The sequence below is a fragment of the Schistocerca gregaria genome, chromosome 4, assembly GCF_023897955.1.
Source record: "Schistocerca gregaria isolate iqSchGreg1 chromosome 4, iqSchGreg1.2, whole genome shotgun sequence".
NCBI lineage: Eukaryota > Metazoa > Arthropoda > Insecta > Orthoptera > Acrididae > Schistocerca > Schistocerca gregaria.
Window position 1 is genome coordinate 541,942,898 of NC_064923.1, and position 21,860 is coordinate 541,964,757.

Here is a 21,860-nt window from a genome sequence, read left to right on the forward strand (position 1 = left end):
GGAATATTTTTAGGCAAGGGCGAAGAGACGGACAGCACCACGTCTTCAGAAACACACCCAAGGCTGAAGGAAACACTAGAACCAAGGTAGACCTCCCAAAAACATATTCACAGTACAATTCAAGAGGCTCTCGAACTACACGCCGTGTCGGCCAGCATGAACACGACGAGGAAAGGTACACTGCCAGAAAAGTACGCTAACATCCAGGGCAGGTAACTGGGGTGTTAGCGGCCACAAGGCAGAAGATACCGCTGGCTGCACTTCGATAGTAAGAATAGTACTAAATCCAAACTAACATCAAGAAGCAGAAGGTGGCTTCTGCCAACCTGACAGACTCCACTTGTTGCAGTTGGTCTCACCGACCTGGGAGCAGCAACATGCAAACAACAGCGAGATCTCAAACAGTGGAGGTTTCAGTACTGGACAAGGTTCACTCAACTTTAAACGTCCTGGCTTTCGTCGTCGGCTACAGCCGCTTGGTCTGACAGTGCCTGCACGCCGCCAGTGGTCCCGGCCTGCCCTTGCGCTGCTGACCTCCTTACTGCTCCGTCCGAATCTGAACTACCGACACCAGAACTCAGGCAGCTTTTAAATAACTGGACACAAAAAAAAAAAAAAACACACAAGATACACAAAGGTCAGCAAAGACAATTACACAAAGTCTCAAGCAATACTAAAACCAGTCACTGTAAAACAACACAGACGAATTGTCAGTCGACATGAGCACAGAGAAGCCAGAAACGCTAGGAAAACCAAATGCACCTCTTACGCTACGACGACCGTCCGAACGACCATCCAACGGTCGTCCCACTCAAGTCAGGCACGTAAAAGATCCCAGAAGAAATCGTCGACTGAGAACTTATTGATACGAGGGCACTTCGACGAGCGGACACACACACACACACACACACATACACACACAGGTGAACGTTGTACTTGAATATCACGGTCCATTAAACTAAAACTCGCTGAATCCGTTCCTTGACATGGTCATGCACTCTCGCGACCACATCCGTTGTCTGACAATGCCTGTGTGTCGCCAGTGGTTGGGCGAGTCCTGGCTGTCCGGCCCTCACTGCTGCTCGGTCCCAACTCAACTGCCCTCGACACACGACGACCCAGAAATACTAGACGCCACTCCAAAGATGGTACCACAGTACACGCTATCGATAAGCGCTGCTGCTGCCACTCTTGGACAGATAAGGCGAGTAAACGCAGTGGCTCAAGTAAACACCCTAAGAAAACAAGACGCCACTATTGCTATTACAAGATGCCAAGCTACGAACTGCATCAACGCGAGCTGCACACGGCTCAGGCTAGACGCAACTCCCATGTCCCATTAGGATCGCTAGGAACAATGCAGCCTGTGCTATTCAGGGAAGCAGTGGAACCAAGGTGCGAGGGCGAGTTGCTCGGCAGTTAGATCTTCACTGGACCGCAGGTAGAGAGAGGGATCGAGTCAGCAATGGTGAATAAGTGCACGCAGTCCTGAGGCTGACTTGGCGCTTATTTAAATAGACATGTGACATCGGTATAACACTCAAAGAACGCTAACTGTAGATGCGATTTTCACCTGCCATCAGCTATGGCGTCACAGCATTGTCTTGTGTCTGGCTGGCCCTGCAAAGCTCGTGCGCGCGTTGGAACAGTTTGCTGATATGTTGCGTATTTTATGTGCACTGAGTATTTGCGCACTGCATTATTTTAGGATGTTTAAGCGTTTGAGCATGTTTCAATAGCGTTACACATGCATTATTTTTTGACAATTTACTAGTTCTTTGCGTGTCTGTATGCCGTGTGTTGTGACCCCAAGCACCTCAAGGCGTGTGTTTTGTAGCAGTGTAATAAACATACTATGTCAAATCTGTCCCTAAATAAATTGCTCGAAAATAAGTGAAGTACATTCCTCCCTCTCTCCAGCAGCCCGGCACATGTGAGTCATTTTACCGCTATTTTTCCTCCTCCATATCGCTATCTTGGATTATGTCAACAAAGGGACAATGACACCCTCTGGTGGCAGTACTGTGTACTAGGTCAGTTGGACTCCGGACCTTGGGGTACTGCCTCTGATTGTTTAAATAAAGACTGAAAATAAAGACTTACGTTCATTCTATCCAGCACAGGCTGAGTTCTTTTCCTGCCAATTCCTAGGAAGAGGTGGCGGTCGGATGACTTAGCTTAGTGAAGGTAGCCAAAGTGACCTTTTTTCCTACCATTGTCTCAGGTTAGTGGTGTGTTGCATTGTCCTGATGGAATTTGAACCTCCCACCATTTTCTGGAGGAGATGGGATGGAAGGGGGCTAGGTTAGTACAATAGCTCAATTGACCTACTTTCCTGCAAACATTTCAACTCCCCGCCATGACGTCATTGCGATTTTGACATATCTATCGCTGCCATCTTGGATCCACCATCTTGAATAAATTTCGTAACAACAGAGTGGTGCTGTACATGTTTGTTTTACTACTATGGTATTCCAGAAGGGTGTTGAAAATTGTATGGACTGATAACGTAAGGAATATAGAGGTTCCCCACAGAATTGGTGAGGAAAGGAAATCTATGGAAACACTGACAAGAGGAAGAGACTGGATGGAAGGACATCAGCAAATAACTTCCAAAAAACTATAGATGAAGTCACGAGGTTGGAATACATCCATCAAATAACTGAAGACGTAAGCTGAAATTGCTACTCCGAGATAAGAAACTTTTCACAAGAGATGAATTCGTGGCAGGCCCATCAAACCGTTAGAAGACGGATGACCGAGAAAAAAGAATATATAAACCGAATCCATTTACAATTACTATCTTAGTTTTGTATGAGCAGGCATTTGTACTTACATCGAGCATGAAACGGGTGGTGTTGAGATTATGAAAGAGTCTAGCAAATCCCTTTATGTTTTCGAACGTTTCCATTGCTGTTCTGCTGGGCGGAAACTCTTGGAGAGATAAAGCTTCCATAACAAGCCGTAGCTGTCCACGTAGCGTTTCATTCAACACTGACACATTCAAGTACCTGTAACAGATACCATCAAAAAACAACTGTTAGCCTAAAGCCAAAGGAAGGGCTGAAGTATTATGTATTTTGAAAACTGTTAGAGACTTTCAGCTAGTTTGTATTTAATATGCATGTCATGAATGTAAATGAAACATACTAATAGTAATTGCGTAATAAAATGAAACACCTGCAGCTGTTCTTTCAATGTTATTTATTATAAAGCAACCACATTGAGCGACTCAGCACACAACCTTCAGGCCTTAACTGACGCTGAGGCTGAACACCAATCATATGCACGAGTTCACCCCTTCACGTCAGTTAAGGCCTTGCTGTATAACAAATAACATCGAAAGAACGGTTTCGCGTGTTTCATTTTATTACGTAAATGAAAGGCTGAAGTCCCGCAAACCTTCAGTGAGAAGGATGGACAAACAAAAACTAATAGTAATTAGTCCTTCAGTGTGTACATGACTGGAAGCGAATAGAAAGCAGCATTGGTGCCTACCGTACCGTAGGTTACGGTTTTATGAAATCAGCGATTCAAGATTCATTGATAGATAAAAAGAGCCCCTTTAGACTTACATACATTATGGACCTCAGGGAATAGCATTAAAGTTTCATTATTGTCCTCGGATATACGTATTCAAGTTGATTATGCAGTTTCTAATATGATATATCCACTGCCCATGTTGTGGTCTTGTCGGTCTATTCTTATCCTGTGGAACTCAGATGGAAATATCCTTGGACAATGTACCAGCTATCCATCTGGTTACATTTTAATTTCATTTTCTCTAGAGGACACTGTATATTCATCCAATCACAATATTGCTTACATCAGCAATCTTGATGTATCTGTTTCTTTTAAACTGTGCCGTGTTATTTCAGTTTACCCAAACGGCATGCGCCGACCGCTGAACATTTTGTGGTTCTGCGCCTGTCGTCATCATAGGAGCACACGGAACCGCAGAGTTCCACAGTGTATTGAAGCATGTTACATAGTTGTGTTGCCTGCTTTAGTTTGTGGTGTTTTGCGGTATTTGATAAACGTTTCATTCTAAAATGTCTGGCTGTGCTGTAACGCGATGCCTGTCGTACGGTCAGAAGGGAAAAGGCTTGGATGTACTCCGTCATTCCATCCCTAAAGACATTCAAATGCAGAAAGACTGGATTACGAAGAGCCACCGAAAAGATCGTTTCGATGTTACATCGACAATTTGTTCGTTGCATTACGTTTCTATTGATTACGTCCGTGACGTATGAGCAGAACTTCTTAATTTAGCACTTAGGAGAGAGCTTAAACAACACACAGTGCCGCGTGTAATCATACAAGGAAGTGTTCCCAGTGTAAGTGGTAATTCGAATACAGGTGACACCGTATCTCCAAACAGGGCAGACAGGTTGCAGGCAAAGAACACGACGTAAAGTGTACTTGAGCACCTGTCCAACGTGGCTCTCAAAAAAGGAAAGTAGACAAGGAGATAGCTGCAGATGAGTGTGTGACTGACAGCAAACAAATCAATAAATTCAGTAAAGCATAGAAGAATTAGAATATAGGAACCGCCGACTGACAGCTATGTATGCAAACCTGACGTCTAGTGAATAGTGCCTGAAACTAAATGTGAAGACTTGTGCTGAGAAAATAAAACATCGGCAAAAATATCAAAAGCTGAAAGTGAAGAAGGTGACTGAAGTATTAGGCAAACTGTTTTTAATGACGCAGATAAACTATTTGCTGAGTGGAAAGAAACAAGCAAACTGGCCAAGAGTAGACATTAGCAACGCAGTTACTCTCCGCGCTGTATCTAGGAAACATTTGTTTCTAAGAAATTCGTTTGGTTTACCACTCCAAAGTCAGTGAAAAGACTGACTTCACGCTCTTTCAGATGCTTTCCTGTCGTACTTGCAGGTGTTTTGCAGCTAATGAAAGCGTAGCCATCAGTACTGTCAAACGTTGAATTTGAATGTAGGTAGCAGCGTTACATACGATTCTGCTGAAGACAGTGTTGGGAGGCCGCAGACTAACGCGTTATTTTTTTAAGGTACGAGGTTGGTTTTCAGGATAGAAGCAACCAGTCTACTATGGTTTTGACACACAGGTAACAGCTGATCAGTTAAACACTATCATCTGCTCCATACACGATGTTGCCTACAACACTGTTGCTGTATTGTGCGACCTCGGCACAAAAAATTGATTTGTGTGGAAAGTTCTTAACGTGACAGAGCCAAATTCCTGCTTTCGAGATACTCAGTACGATAATAAACATAATAAACGGATGTTAGTATTTCCAGACGTTCCAAAATTACACTCCTGGAAATTGAAATAAGAACACCGTGAATTCATTGTCCCAGGAAGGGGAAACTTTATTGACACATTCCTGGGGTCAGATACATCACATGATCACACTGACAGAACCACAGGCACATAGACACAGGCACATAGACACAGGCCCCCTCGACGATCACCAGAGGTGTACGGCCAGTGTAGGAGACCGCTCCCCACACCATGATGCCGGGTGTTGGCCCTGTGTGCCTCGGTCGTATGCAGACCTGATTGTGGCGCTCACCTGCACGGCACCAAACACGCATACGACCATCATTGGCACCAAGGCAGAAGCGACTCTCATCGCTGAAGACGACACGTCTCCATTCGTCCCTCCATTCACGCCTGTCGCGACACCACTGGAGGCGGGCTGCACGATGTTGGGGCGTGAGCGGAAGACGGCCTAACGGTGTGCGGGACCGTAGCCCAGCTTCATGCAGACGGTTGCGAATGGTCCTCGCCGATACCCCAGGAGCAACAGTGTCCCTAATTTGCTGGAAAGTGGCGGTGCGGTCCCCTAAGGCACTGCGTATGATCCTACGGTCTTGGCGTGCATCCGTGCGTCGCTGCGCTCCGGTCCCAGGTCGACGGGCACGTGCACCTTCCGCCGACCACTGGCGACAACATCGATGTGCTGTGGAGACCTCACGCCCCACGTGTTGAGCAGTTCGGCGGTACGTCCACCCGGCCTCCCGCATGCCCACTATACGCCCTCGCTCAAAGTCCATCAACTGCACATACGGTTCACGTCCACGCTGTCGCGGCATGCTACCAGTGTTAAAGACTGCGATGGAGCTCCGTATGCCACCGTAAACTGGCTGACACTGACGGCGGCGGTGCACAAATGCTGCGCAGCTAGCGCCATTCGACGGCCAACACCGCGGTTCCTGGTGTGTTCGCTGTGCCGTGCGTGTGATCATTGCTTGTACAGCCCTCTCGCAGTGTCCGGAGCAAGTATGGTGGGTCTGACACACCGGTGTCAATGTGTTCTTTTTTCCATGTCCAGGAGTGTATTTAAATTCACGAGGAACCACTTTCTGGATGATGGAACAAGACTTGTAGGTGGGAAAACTGTTTATCAATCACTTAATGAAGAACTGCTCGCTTTAGATGACTTAATCAAAGACTGCTTGCTTTAGATACTAGTGAAATGGAGTTGTGTCCTAAACTATCACAAATTCACCCCAATCTCAAGGGTGGAGAACGTCAAAGGTTTTTTTTTTTTTATCAATGCAACCTTTTTCCAGTATCACTGCTAAAGCCATAAGGTACCTGATGCCCGAAGAAGAGGAAGGAGCTATTTTTTAACGATGCATTTGAGACACTGAATGCTCGAAGATTCAATGACAAGAACACGTCATCCTGTGATTATGCAATGCACAAGGATATTCAGGGAAGAATATTACGGGAACTAGACGCTTGTGCCAAAGTAATGGGCATAGGCAGTACAAATCGTTTGCTTCAATTCCAGAGAGCCACACGGAAAACTATTCGCTCGTTATTTGAACTGTTTTTAGACCTTCAGCCACTGCAGATGAAATATATTCTATCTACACGACTGAACTAAGACGTACTGGAAATTTTTTTTCTCACAGATAAGAAGGCTTAGTCATTTGCACTTGAACCCAACAGAAGCGAAATATCTATTAAGGCTGCTACTCTGGAATGCTCATGATATTCCTCTATCAAATGAAACTTTGGAAGAGGCAGACGACACGACGGACTGTTGACGTCACGTTTGTTCAGAGAAATTTTGCCCGGCAGGAGTGAAGCACTGTAAATGGTGAAAGAGAACTGTAAGGTATTAATTTTCCTTTTCATTCAGCACCAGAAGAATCAGCTGTCGAAGAGGTACCTGACTGCTCTGCACGATTCCGATTCCTGGCCGGTTACATGGCGTATCGTGCAAAGAAGTATGATGGCACAGTGGGAACACCGTCTAATGATGCTTTAATACCTCCTGCTACAGATGTGGAACATTTTGGCTGGATGGAAATTCTACCTCACGGTGATCATACAGTTCCGACACATGGCTGGCTACAAAGAGCGTTGCAGTTTGAACTCATCTTTAATGAATTTGCCATTTTCCTGGGTATTTCGAAGGAAAGAAATACTGTATAGTGAAAATAATCTGCGCTGTGTGCAAACCAAATACGCTGATTCTTTTTACCAACTATCTGTTGGAACAAGAATTTTAATTCGCACGCGCTTCCATAATATGAAGCTGAAAATGCAAATGACAGCAAGAGCACAAAAGCGAAAATCCTGGCAGTGACAGTCTTTATCCACTGCTAACATCTAGACAGGTAAATCAGCTGCTTTAAAAATTTTGCTCAGAATTTATTGCAGTTAAGCGAAGTTATTACTGCTTAAGAGCCGCTCACTGCGCCAGACGCTGCCTCGCTTTGCACCTACAGCGGCGTCACTCACCAGCCAATGACAGTCAGTTTCGCTTAAGGTTCAACCACACTTTAATAACTCTGTATTGTATGTTTATGTGAGAGTGTGCGTTATGTGTGCCTGCAAGGTAGTATGTAACAGACAGATAGTGACTCGATGATTTTTGTAAAAAATCTATTTCGTGGGACAACGGTGTTTCTGACTAGTCCCAAACACACTGTTCCGTGCGGTTCCTTTCTTCCAAAACCAGGCTGGTTGCCGTAGGCTTTATTTCAGTTGTCGTAACATACCAGGCCGTATAGCAAGTACATTCGGAGACGTGATAAACTACTAGTGCTTTAGTACTGCACTGTCTCACCTCACTTGAGTAGCGTCGCGGCAGGCCTAAGGGCACGCGCAGGTAACAGCTGTGAAGCCCATATAGGCGACTGAGCTGCGAGTCCACCGTATTCCCCCAAACATCCAAAATCGGACGAAATCGACGTCAGGTAGATGACAACGCTCACCTGAGGTGGAAACTCTGACTGATTGTTCAGGTACAGATGTAGAACATATAGTCTTTCAGTCTCCGTTGCTCCATTATGGACAGGGGACATCAGACGGTTAAGTAAAAGTCAGTGGCAATGAAATTCACCAACAGCCGTGCACTTAAGAAGTTATTTTATTTTATTTTGAAGGCTGCCAGTTTCAGCATTTCATTATGCCATCTTCAGGCCACTGCACAATGAAAGAATCTACATGTAGTGTATATCAAAGTGTATAAAGCAAGCTTACATAAATTGACTTAAAGCTTAAAAATGAAAGTAGTGGCGGAAACTAAATCTCTGAGTACATCCAACACAATAGACTAAAACATGTGTACCTATTTGTTAGAGGCATTAAACCAAATCTCCGGGTACATTCAGCACAATGGACTAAGACATATGTACATATTTGCTAGTCATAAGACTATTGAAGATCACAGATTTACAAGATAATGAGCAAAAGCATTGAAAAGATCGGAACTAGATAGAATACAACCAGGAGCTCCATTGAAACAAAGCTTGTCTTTTTTGTATATACAAAATCCTGTAAAATTCTTACAGATGAGGAAACAGCTAGTATACATGAGAACCTGTCTTCACATAAAATAAAATGTCGCACAGTAATCTATGAAGTACAATAGTATGCATATTTCCGACCTAGGATATATCACAATTGAGGATATAATTAGTTGTCACTCCATCGTGAAGCAAATTAACGCAAAACATAACGGCAGTCGACATATTAAGAGAAAACCAGCATGCACAGAGCACGCTAAGCAAATTCACAAATACCTTGTAGGCCTGGGTTGTACAGTGAATGGAAATAAAAAGATATGATTTGGTTTCCTTTATATCACTTCACTGGTCGTCATTACCACAGCGGAACACCACCAAGGATATCAAATCATATTTACGCTAGGGGCTCCTCCAAATTCTCAGCCGACAATGTCATACTATTTCCCTGGGAGTGTAAGGCAATACCCTAACGACCTATCTATAGATGACCATCCCATCTAAATAATAAGACATAGCAAGTTGTGTCGCGATTGGTAACGTGGGTATGGAAAAAGATAAAAGATAAATAGGTGTGCGAAGACTACCATATCATCAAAGTTGAACCCCACAAAGTGAGTAACATCATCAGACTCCATGTACACCGAAACACATTTTTAGTAAGAACATCATAACATTCCCCCCAAGCTGTATGGAGAAGTAACGACAACACTGAAACGCTGATAAACTATCCGGGTCCTAATCATACTCACAATATCCATTCATGACGTACGGAATTCCCACAAAGTGAACTGGGCAATGTGTCAATTTGGGTTTAGAAATGCAACTGACTAAAAGGTGGTAGCTGACATTAGTTAACACCAACATCCGCCATAAGGAAGAAATAAAATACTTTATCGTCCTAAGTCTAAAAGTAGCGTATAAGATAATAAGAAACCGAAAACATGGTCGCTAATGAAAACATGCTGCCTACCATGAGAGTAGACCGCTATAAACCGGGATGCAAAGAGTTGCAGAAAAACCTGAGATCCACGAGCTCACATGAAGGTGACATATTGTGTGCCTCAACCAAACAAATCAGTGCATTATAGTAAGGTTCAGAAAGTACATATATACTAAGATTCTTAGACGACAAAATAAAAGGAGAAGAAAATTTATAATGTCATAAACAATGGTGAAACACATAAAGGCTTAAATTAATATAAACGTGAATTAATAGTGCTCAACAAAAGTAACACCTATCATACAAAGAAAAACCCCCAAGTAACAGTGAAATTTACTAAAATAAGTCCCAAAAATGACGTATGACAAAACACTGAAGTGCCAAATTACTCATGGGTCATTCTAGCTAAATTAGAACGTTAATATTACAGAACACGCCCGTAGGAACACAATGAGTCGCTAACAAACTACAAGTCTCGCTCACAAAGCGACTATATCGCGATGAATCTCCTCTAAATCCTAGTATCAGCAAAAATGCATCGTCAAAGAAACGGTGGTAGCCTAAACAATGACAGCAAGCTAGGTAGTCACAGAAAAACCATAAAACCACCACGCCGTATTATAGGTCAAATCGAGGTAATTTCCTAGAATAATTGCCTATCGAAGTCGTGGTGTCCAAACGATACATATCGAAAGTACGATTGTTAATCGATCATGTGACTCTGATGTTGGGCGTTATGCGTATATTTTCGGTGGACACTACAGCAACGACAGAATACTTATAATTACAAAGGAGACGACTTACCTTACTCGTCGTCGGTTTTGTCGTCATGTGAACGGATAATCTGGAAGAGTCGAACCATGTATTCTTCCTTATACTCGTTCGTTTTCCGCAATGAAATTGTAATGGTATTTCAGCATCGAAACTGTTCTTATGAAGTTCTACACACTTCGCACCACCACAGTCCACACAGTTCCTCCTTTCGTCGTCCGGTAGTACTCCATATTCCGGTAGTACTCCTTATTTGCGACAAAAAGTCGAACAATTTTCTATGGGGGATAAGCCTGAAATTAAGTTTTTTCATGTGAGAGAATCGGCCGCAGAAACGTCAAGAACGCCAGATATCCCACTCACGACATAAATCGTCTAGGGTTCACTAGCAACCCACAAATAATTCGCGGATGTATGTAATTTAGAACAACTAAGGAAACGACGAAAACAGATAATAATGAAGATCACAAATAATTGATCATAACGCCTGCCTCCAGAGTCGCATGATCGATTTACGATCGCACATTCGATATGTATTGTTTGGACTCTGCGACTTCGATAGGCTATCATTCTTGGAAATTACCCAGATCGATATCTTATATGACAAGCACTTTTACAAAACAGTCCCAGTGGACTAATGCTAGGAGCACCTACTGATGAAAACTGTCATGTGAAGGACAAAGTGGTCTGTACTTAAAAAGAATTTCATATGTTGACTAACAATTGTAGGATGCAATGCAAAAGCCTATTTGACCACAACTCAAGAATGCTTCACCGCAGGAAATCCAATATTTCTAACTGAACCCAAACGTATTGGTCCAATTCTGCAATAAAGAAACCCAGAAGTGCTCCAATTTAACTGAAATCGACTCATCAAAATTATAATCATCAGACTACGGTAACACTTACTGTTGATACAAAAAATGTGTCCTTCACCTGTTATTTACACGCATCGCAATCGATGTTCTCTCAATTAAGTAAAGGCGCGGAATGTGCAGAAGCAGTCAACTGGACAATTTACATGGGAGGGAATAATGGTCCAGGGCAGACACATGTCCTTATTGAATCTTCTCAAATTTCCACGCAATCACAAAAGCTGTCCAATGCGTACTAAGTATTAGTTCGCTATTTGGCCGTCTAGAGGACGACACGCTCAAGTCAGCTACATTCCTGCCCCCAACAGGCCTCTCCAATCGGACAGTTCCTACTGTTAGCCATTGTTGTTGTGGTCTTCAGTCCTGAGACTGGTTTGATGCAGCTCTCCATGCTACTCTATCCTGTGCAAGCTTCTTCATCTCCCAGTACCTACAGCAACCTACATCCTTCTGAATCTGCTTGGTGTATTCATCTCTTGGTCTCCCTCTAGGATTTTTACCCTCTACGCTGCCCTCCAATACTAAATTAGTTATCCCTTGATGCCTCAGAACATGTCCTACCAACCGATCCCTTCTTCTAGTCAAGTTGTGCCACAAACTTCTCTTCTCCCCCAATCCTATTCAACACCTTCTCATTAGTGATGTGATCTACCCATTTAATCTTCAGCATTCTTCTGTAGCACCACATTTCAAAAGCTTCTATTCTCTTCTTGTCCAAACTATTTATCGTCCATGTATCACTTCCATACATGGCTACACTCCATACAAATACTTTCAGAAACGACTTCCTGGCAATTAAATCTATACTCGATGTTAACAAATTTCTCTTCTTCAGAAACGCTTTCCTTCCCATTGCCAGTCTACATTTTATATCCTCTCTACTTCGACCATCATCAGTTATTTTGCTCCCCAAATAGCAAAACTCCTTTACTACTTTAAGTGTCTCATTACCTAATCTAATACCCTCAGCATCACTCGACTTAATTCGACTACATTCCATTATCCTAGTTTTGCTTTTGTTGATGTTCATCTTATATCCTCCTTGCAGGGCACTATCCATTGCGTTCAACTGCTCTTCGAAGTTCTTTGCAGTCTCTGACAGAATTACAATGTTATCGGCGAACCTCAAAGTTTTTATTTCTTCTCCATACATTTTATTACCTACTCCAATTTTTTTGTTTGTTTCCTTCACTGCTTGCTCAATATACAGATTGAATAACATCGGGGAGAGGCTACAACCCTGTCTCACTCCCTTCCCAACCACTGCTTCCCTTTCATACCCCTCAACTCTTATAACTGCCATTTGGTTTCTATACAAATTGTAAATAGCCTTTCTCTCCCTGTGTTTTACCCCTGCCACCTTCAGAATTTGAAAGAGAGTATTCCAGTCAACATGGTCAAAAGCTTTCTCTCAGTCTACAAATGCTAGAAATGTAGGTTTGCCTTTCCTTAAGCTAGCTTCTAAGATAAGTCGTAGGGTCAGTATTGCCTCACGTGTTCCAATATTTCTATGGAATCCAAACTGATCTTCCCCTAGGTCGGCTTCTACTACTTTTTCCATTCGTTGCAAAGAAATCGAGTTAGTATTTTGCAGCTGTGACTTATTAAACTGATAGATCGGTAATTTTCACTTCTGTGAATACCTGCTTTCTTTGGGATTGGAATTATTATATTCTTCTTGAAGTCTGAGGGTATTTCGCCTGTTTCATACATTCCATTTCCATAATATTGTCCTCAAGTACATCGCCCTTGTGTAGACCCTCTATATACTCCTTCCACCTTTCTGCTTTCCCTTCTTTGCTTAGAACTAGGTTTCCATCTGAGCTGTTAATATTCATACAAGTGGTTCTCTTTTCTCCAAAGTTCTTTTTAATTTTCCTATTGTTAGCCATAAATGTGAATAATTCCCGTCACAGGTCACTGGCGCTGCACGCCAAGCACGCATAGACTTAATCATCCTAGAAAACCGACCACATATATATTTTATCACTGTACTGACAATTAAATATTACATTCACTGTTGGCCGCGAGGGACTAGCGGAGCGGTCAGGGGCGCTACAGTCACGGACTGTGGAGCTGGTCCCGGCGGAGGTTCGAGTCCTCCCTAGAGCATGGTTGTGAGTATTTGTCCTTAGGATAATTTAGGTTAAGGAGAGTGTAAGCTTAGGGACTCATGACCTTAGCAGTTAAGTCCCATAAGATTTCCCACACATTTGAACATTCACTGTCTCAATTGGACGACATTCGGCAATGAGCAAAGTATAGGAAGTACACCCTGCTGATGACTGTAGGTCATTATTTGCTTGACGTATTCCAATCTCTGTCTTCCTCTACAGTTTTTGCCCTCTACAGCTCCCTCTAGTACCATGGAAGTCATTTCCTCATGTCTTAGCAGATGTCCTATCATCCTGTCCCTTCTCCATATCAGTGTTTTCCACATATTCCTTTCCTCTCCGATTCTGTGTAGAACCTCCTCATTCCATACCTTATCAGTCCACCTAATTTTCAACTTTGTCTATAGCACCACATCTCAAATGCTTCGATTCTCTTCTGTTTCAGTTTTCCCAAAGTCCATGTTTCATTACCATACAATGCTGTACTCCAGACGTACATCCTCAGAAATTTCTTCCTCACATTAAGGCCGGCATTTGATATTAGTAGACTTCTCTTGGCCAGAAATGCCTTTTTTGCCATAGCGAGTCTGCTTTTGATGTCCTCCTTGCTCCGTCCGTCATTGGTTATTTTACTGCCTAGGTAGCAGAATTCCTTAACTTCATTGACTTTGTGACCATCAATCCTGATGTTAAGCTTATCGCTGTTCTCATTTCTACTCCTTCTCATTACCTTCGTCTTTTTCCGATTTACTCTCAAACCATACTGTGTACTCATTAGACTCTTCATTCCGTTCAACAGATCATTTAATTCTTCTTCACTTTCACTCAGGATAGCAATGTCATCAGCGAATCGTATCATTGATATCCTTTCACCTTGTATTTTAATTCCACTCCTGAACCTTTCTTTTATTTCGATCATTGCTTCTTTGATGTACAGTTTGAAGAGTAGGGGCGAAAGGCTACAGCCTTGTCTTACACCCTTCTTAATACGAGCACTTCGTTCTTGATCGTCCACTCTTATTATTCCCTCTTGGTTGTTGTACATATTGTATATGACCCGTCTCACCCTATAGCTTACCCCTACTTTTTTTCAGAATGTCGAACAGCTTGCACCATTTTATATTGTCGAACGCTTTTTCCAGGTCGACAAATCCTATGAACGTGTCTTGATTTTTCTTTAACCTTGCTTCCATTATTAGCCGTAACGTCAGAATTGCCTCTCTCGTGCCTTTATTTTTCCTAAGGCCAAACTGATCGTCACCTAGCGCAGTATCAATTTTCTTTTCCATTCTTCTGTATATTATTCTTGTAGGCAGCTTCGATGCATGAGCTGTTAAGCTGATTGTGCGATAATTCTCGCACTTGTCAGCTCTTGTCGTCTTCGGAATTGTGTGGATGATGCTTTTCCGAATGTCAAATGGTATGTCGCCAGACTCATATATTCTACGCACCAACGTGAATAGTCGTTTTGTTGCCACTTCCCCTAATGATTTTAGAAATTCTGATTGAATGTTATCTATCCCTTCTGCCTTATTTGACCGTAAGTCCTCCAAAGCTCTTTTAAATTCCAATTCCTATCTCCTTTAAATCGACTCCTGTTTCTTCTTTTATCACATCAGACAAATCTTCACCCTCACAGAGGCTTTCAATGTATTCTTTCCACCTATCTGCTCTCTCCTCTGCATTTAACAGTGGAATTCCCGTTGCTATCCGTAGGTCTAGAAACAGGAATATCTGAATCATTCTTATGACTTGACATAATTTTCCCTTTGCTGTCACAGTATTCCACGTCAATTCCATACCTTCATTTTTGACTAGACATAGTGATTTCCTTTACACATACTTTATAGGCCTGATGCTCAAGGCGAACCTATCATTCACCCGCTACTACTAAATATAATATTTGGCCAATAATTGATTGCTAGCGATTGAAAATAATACTGACCGAAAATCAGCGATTGGTGTACAAGTCTCATAAGTTTTTCTTGCAAGTGGTACCACTGTGTCTTAACAAGAGAGGTGTAATAGTCTTACAAACCGCCAGCTACTACATTTAGAAGCAATTATAGAACACGGAACGAGAGGTTATGTCATGATCGCATCGGTAGTAGTACTGACATAAAAAAACATCGATAGAATTGCGGAAAATACCTATACATTGAGGGAACATACAATGAAACGTGGGGAAATCGAGGAAGTACGTGGGTGTCTTCTGGTTGGCGCAGAAGAATTTGTACATGGGAATGAGTATGCGACAGCAAGAGGAGTCTGAGGGAACACAGACATGGAAGCAAAGAGAACCATGAAAACAGTTACTTCTTTTCCATCGAGGCAGGATTCTACTGTATGTCTATTAAGGTAACAGCGATACACATGAGTTGACTGCTGTCTTTGATGCTTTCCTGGAAAAACAGATACCATCTGCCTTTAAACTTACTTGCATCTGAGTTAAAGGATGACATAGAGTAGGTGGAGTGGTCAGCTGAGATGGAGTTGTAACGAGGTTCGATTTAATGGTAGACTGTCGTGGTTTCTAGAGAGAGAGAGAGAGAGAGAGAGAGAGAGAGAGAGGGAGAGGGAGAAGTTGCTGCAGGTCAATCGTTCCACTGTTCTGTCAGGATGCAATGATAGCGTGACATAGCCTACATTTGACTCATATACAACTGCATGTTCTGTATGGGTCTTAAAGCAGTGTCAATTTTGATCGTTAACAGTAAACCTCTGACATCAGAAAAGTTCCATCTCATGTGGGATGAAAGTGACATATTCCTCAAAACAAATTCAGATTTATGCCATGTACTCCATTTCCTAGTCGCATCTTGGATATAAAATCGAGACTTCAGTTCCTTAACTAAGATGATTCTAAGTTAGCGATAGGTGTTTGTGAGGCACTGCAATCCCCAAGTAGTCATTTGCCTGATAGATGTCCTGTTTACAGAGTTAGTGGCGGTATGACGTCTAATTTCACATGTCAAACGCCGTTGCTATGCGTCTATCTGTTTCCTTCTAAGAGCTATTCTCCGTTACTAACGATCATTTTATATAGGACTGATGCAAACATAGTATAATTTCTGCACTGTGATCGGATGTGAACAGTGGACGTTATGCATCTCTGGAAAGCTATATTGTGCACATATCACACAGAATTGATATTTTAAGGAAGTAGTTTTTTAATTTTACAGTTTTTTACCACATCTTATCGTAAGGAAACTGGCAAGAAGGTTGTATGTTACGCACTGGAAGTATATTTCTGACGATGGAATATTAACAGTGTTACATTCCAGACGACTAAAACTGGAGCAATGTAACATTATAGCCTGTTTTAAGTGCGGAGCCATGTAGCCTCAGGATTGTGAGTGTTTATGTTCTCTCTTACCAATACCCTCCTGGTACTGATTCCAGACTATAGAACAATACTTTAGAGTTGATCATGATTGATTTGTGTAAAAATGCTTCGAACTCTATCTGCCTGGAGCTCCAACATGGATAAAAATTACCCGTTTCTCGTTCTCCTTAACAGTCTGCTGTAACATCACAAAACTTTCAAATCTGTTATTATACATTGACAAGGATTTCTAACCTCCTCCACAATGGGGCATCTAGAGAAATTTCGTGCATTTGTATGAGTGAGGACTCGACTAGCTCCATTCTTTCAGGAGACGCGGAATGTAGCGATCTGTTTCCGGTCAGCTGTAGATTAAATCGGTAACGGTGCTGCAGGGTGGGTTGGTAAAAGACGGTGCGAGGGGGTCCGTCCTAAGACTGCGAGAATACTCTGTGACTGCCAACCAGATAGTAAATTAAACACTATGCTCGAGGTGCTAAAAATATGTAGAGTGATATCTGGTATACTTTGATTATGTATATGTTCGAGAATTAACAATGAATGGACATACTGCACAGTCATCAACCTACATTCGCAATGATACTCGCAAAATAGAGAAGGGGTGGTTTAGCTACGACACTGAAATTGGGAGACATGATGTCGCATCATTGGTCAGTTTTGAAACTGCTGTAAAATTGCTAAAATTGTTCGCACTATCAAATGTGATGGTTATAATTACAGTACATTGACAGTGTCTTTTCCATCCCATCCACTCACAGGTACGCTGTTTGTTACCACATAATGATTGACTGACATCGCTTGCTTGAGATATAGAAAAAGTTTTGGTGGAGGGGCAACACCTTCTGGGGATGGCCAGCACCGAAACAGTGCCCGCATACATGACTGCAATATGAGGAATCGGCAAAATGGAATGCAGAGCCATCAGCTATTCCGTCACTGTAACAGGTGAGTTTAAATGGGGAGGTCGTCAATCACCTTTGGACATCAGTTTGGAAACTCTCCACCACGCCACCAAATTCTTTCAGTTTCCTTATGTTGTAACTGTCTTTTGTTTAAAATCATCCAGCGTGTGTGGTGCATTATGGTGGCAGCAGTAACAACAGGACTTATAACGTGCGCCGTCCAGTTTTCTGTGAGAAGCAATGGATCAGAATATGTTAATGTCAGTTTAGAACCTGACACAGACCTCGAACTCGTGGTGGAAAATACAAAATGTATGGCAGTGTAGGAAGCATGTTACAGCAGAAAAAGCATTGTTTCAGACAACGACGCAGAGTCACAGGGAGGGTCTCTTCTACTTATAGTGTAGTTTATGGGATACAGTCATCCTCCTACAGACAGGTGATGCAACTTCACACTGGTCCGTGCAATGGATCAACAGCTGTATATTTAATAGGACTGTCGCATGTGCCCGATGCTGGCACGCAGATAGTATGTGTTTTCGGTGAACGGGAGGAGAGCGACATGGTAAAATTCTTATTGAGTTCTCTAGTGAATGTAGTTAGTGGAGCTTTAATAGTTCGTAATTTTTCTCTGTTGGATGATACGGAATAACGAAGATAGCATGTTGGGGTGATAGATGTGAATGGGCCCTGAGGGACGCGAATCTGTGATAATTGTATGTGGTCTTGGGACGCACCACAGTGCAGTAGCAAAATCCTTGTACTTCCTCCAGCTCTCATTTCTGACGAATAGTCAAAACAAAGCCCTATCGTAGTAACTCAGCCTGTTTCTATGTAGGTTGCAGAAGGCGGTATATATAGCTTTCGCCGACTTCTACTGATTTCCGTCTTACATTGGAATGATCGCATGTGCAAAGCTGCAGGGATGGTAGTGCAGAGTCTGAGGGGCAGTTGCAAGATGCATAGGGACTTCCTAAAACCACGTTGGAACTTTACTGTAGCAGATAGGTTCGACAAAGGTGACTTGTTTTGAGATACGAGAGGCGAGAAATATGATTCACTAGTGGCTGTAATCATTAAAGGACTTGCTACAGGTATATGGTTGAATGGAAAGACTTGATTCCAAATCATAGACATCATTTCTACCGAAAGCGTAGCACTAGAGATCTGAAAACCTAGTGTACATATCTTACGACCTCAATCAGCACACCATCTACTACTGTTTGTGATCCTTCTCAGTCAATCATCGCCTACAACCCAATCGATAATATATCACCGAACCTTTCACATGGTATACTCAGCGTCACGATATTTATCTACAAAAACCACTTCGTTCGGAGGTAATGCCATGCCTCGATTTATAAAGCGCATATAGCTTTTTACATGGATACTCGTCTGTACCTGTAGAACTAAGACCGATTATGATAGTAATATGGTCATGGCGATCGTGTATTTAAACATCTGGCTGTTTCTAAGACTACTACGCCTCTCTTGTTAAGACACAATAGTACTACTTCCAAGAAAACCTTATGAGACATGTCCACCCATCACTGATTTTCGGTCAGTATTATTTCCTATGGCTGTCAGTCACTTATTGGCCTGAAATTATATTTAGTAGTAGCGGATGCATGATAGGTTCGCCTTGAGCATCAGGCCTATGAAGTATGTTTAAAGGAAATCACTATGTCCAGTGGTAAGTAAGGTATGCACTTGATGTTGAATACTGTGATACCGAGGGGAAGAGTATGTCAAATCATAAGAATGATACCGATATTTCTATTTCTAGAGCTACAGCCATCACCAGGGTGTATTTCCTATGCTCAGGGTTGAATGTCGTCCAATTGAGACAGTGAATGTAATATTTAATTGTAAGTATAGTGATAAAATATATATGTGGCCGGTTTTCTAGGATGATTCAGTCTATGTGTAGTTGGCGTGCAGCGCCAGTGACCTGTGACGGGAATTATTCACACATTTGTGGCTAACAGCAGGAACTGTCCGAGTGGAGAGGCCTGTTGGGGTGCCGAAATGTAGCTGCGTCGTCCTCCAAATGGCTGAATAGTGAACTAATACTTAGTATGTGTTGGATAGCTTTCGTGGATGTGTGGAAATTTGAGAAGATTCAATATGGACATGTGTAAGCTCTGGACCATTATTCCGTCCCATGTAAATTTTCCAGTTGACTGCTTCTCCACATTTTGCTCCTTCATTTAGTTGAGAGAACATCGATTGGGGTGTGTACATCTAGGAGGTGAAAGACAGGTGGAAGACATGTTTACTGATACTCTAGACATGAGAAACCCCCTGGTTAACTTTGTAAATTATAGGGATGATTGGAATCTGTTACATCACTGTCATCAGTATTCGAGAGTGGAAATATCAGTTTTCTCTATTCTTTCGAATTTTCACGTAAATATCTTTGCAGATGGGATAAGTTTCTAGTTACTTAGTTGTTTACTGCATGCTCCACCTCGTTAAAGTTTTGGGTTTCTAGACAAATAATTTCCAGTCTATATCTTCAGAATTATGTTGCGCAAGTGATATTGCCATTCAAGTGATATTGCTACGTGCTTGATATTGAGAAGTATCATGAAAATTCTATGATATTCTGGCACACCATGGGAAATTACATGTGTTCTTGTAATCTCAATGTCTGGAGATGGGTGTAGAAAAGCAAGCAATCAGGTGAAGACCAGAAACAGAAACTTGTTTGTGCCGAGGGAGCCCGAATTTGTAGAACAGTTCTGAGACTGACTTTGGTCCGCTGAGAGTGCTCTAACCATGCACCAGGGGTGGATGACTGCCCCACCTTTCAGGGAATATCTAGTGCAGCGATGAGTATACCTATGGTGCATGAGTTTACACTGTCAGTCTTCGGGGTATATGAATGAGTGTCTGGTGGTCGATAGCCATACAAATGATGCATAACGGGCATTTTTGTGTGGTGCAGGATACGAATTGTCTGTTTACTACATTGACATGGTACGCCAGCTTGGACATCGGGATCACACTTTAATAGTCAAGTTTCCGCCGTCAGTGGTAGAGTGGTGTAATTGAGTAAGAGTCTTTATACATTTGACAATCTGTAGGCCACTTTGCAGGGTTGTCGGTGCAATATGGCGATCTGTACTAAATAGTTTTTTGGCGCTGAAAGCCTCGTCTGCAGAAGGGAAAAACAAGGTAGACAGTGCTTCCACATTGGCAGCATCAGTAATTCAGCGGGTACATTCAATAAGAGCCAAGCTCCGTTCATTCAAAAGACACCCTTTGTGCTGAGACTTAGGGGCCTCTACATATCGGTGAGAACGTTTGCATTTCGAAGATGTTTATTGAAAGCAGGACTGAACGATTTCCAGGAAGGATTGCACGTGACGGACGGGGCGCCACGTTATGACCATCAGGAGGAATGTGTTCAGTGTTATTCTGCGCTATTTTCGTAAACAGTTTAGAGCAAGAATTTCCATGCAGACAAGCTGAGACACCACGAAAGCTCCTACAAAAGCGACCATTAACTATTTCTAGGACTCTATACAAATTTGAGAGGTCCACTTGTCTCTCATTTTACACAGCCAAGTGACATCAGTAAAACATTGAGAACCTTTTAGATGTGCTTGCGATAGTGTGAAGCTACGTGAGCATTTTGTGGTGATGCATCAGCCACGCTAGGCTGGTAAATGCGTACATGGCTAGACGCAGCTTTCTTGTCTCGATAGGATTGCTAGGAACAATGCAGGTTGTGCTATTCTGGGAAGCAACGGAACGGATTTCTGCAGCGTCTGCAAGGGTGAGTTGCTCAGCAATTAAGACTTCACTGGACTGCAGGTGGAGGGAGGGATCGCTCCAGCAATGGCGAATATGTGCGCCCGGTCCAGAAGGCCACTTGGCGCTTCTTTACATAGACATGTGACGTCGGTATAACACTCAAAGAACTGTATACCCGAAAACAGAAGCGAGTTTCACCTATCATTGGCACAGCGCAATAGCAATGGCTCATGCTCTGGCGCTGGCTTGCGCCCAGCTGGCCCTGCAAAGCGCATGCACGCATTGAGAAAGTTCCCTGATATGTTGCGTTTCTTATGTGAACTGAATGTTTGTGCTCTACATTATTTTCGGGTGTTTAAGCGTTGTTAGCATGTTTGAATAGCGCTAGACATGTATT

General features: G+C 42.6%; 1 protein-coding gene across 1 annotated transcript in view; it reads right to left on the minus strand.

The window, feature by feature from the left end:
* The window catches only part of LOC126267796 (sodium channel protein Nach-like), a 96,713-nt gene that overhangs the window by 43,153 nt on the left and 31,700 nt on the right, over positions 1-21,860 (minus strand). The window contains exon 3 of the mRNA XM_049973100.1: positions 2,837-3,011. Within this exon, the coding sequence (XP_049829057.1) occupies positions 2,837-3,011 (175 nt within the window). The remainder of the gene's footprint in view (positions 1-2,836; positions 3,012-21,860) is intronic.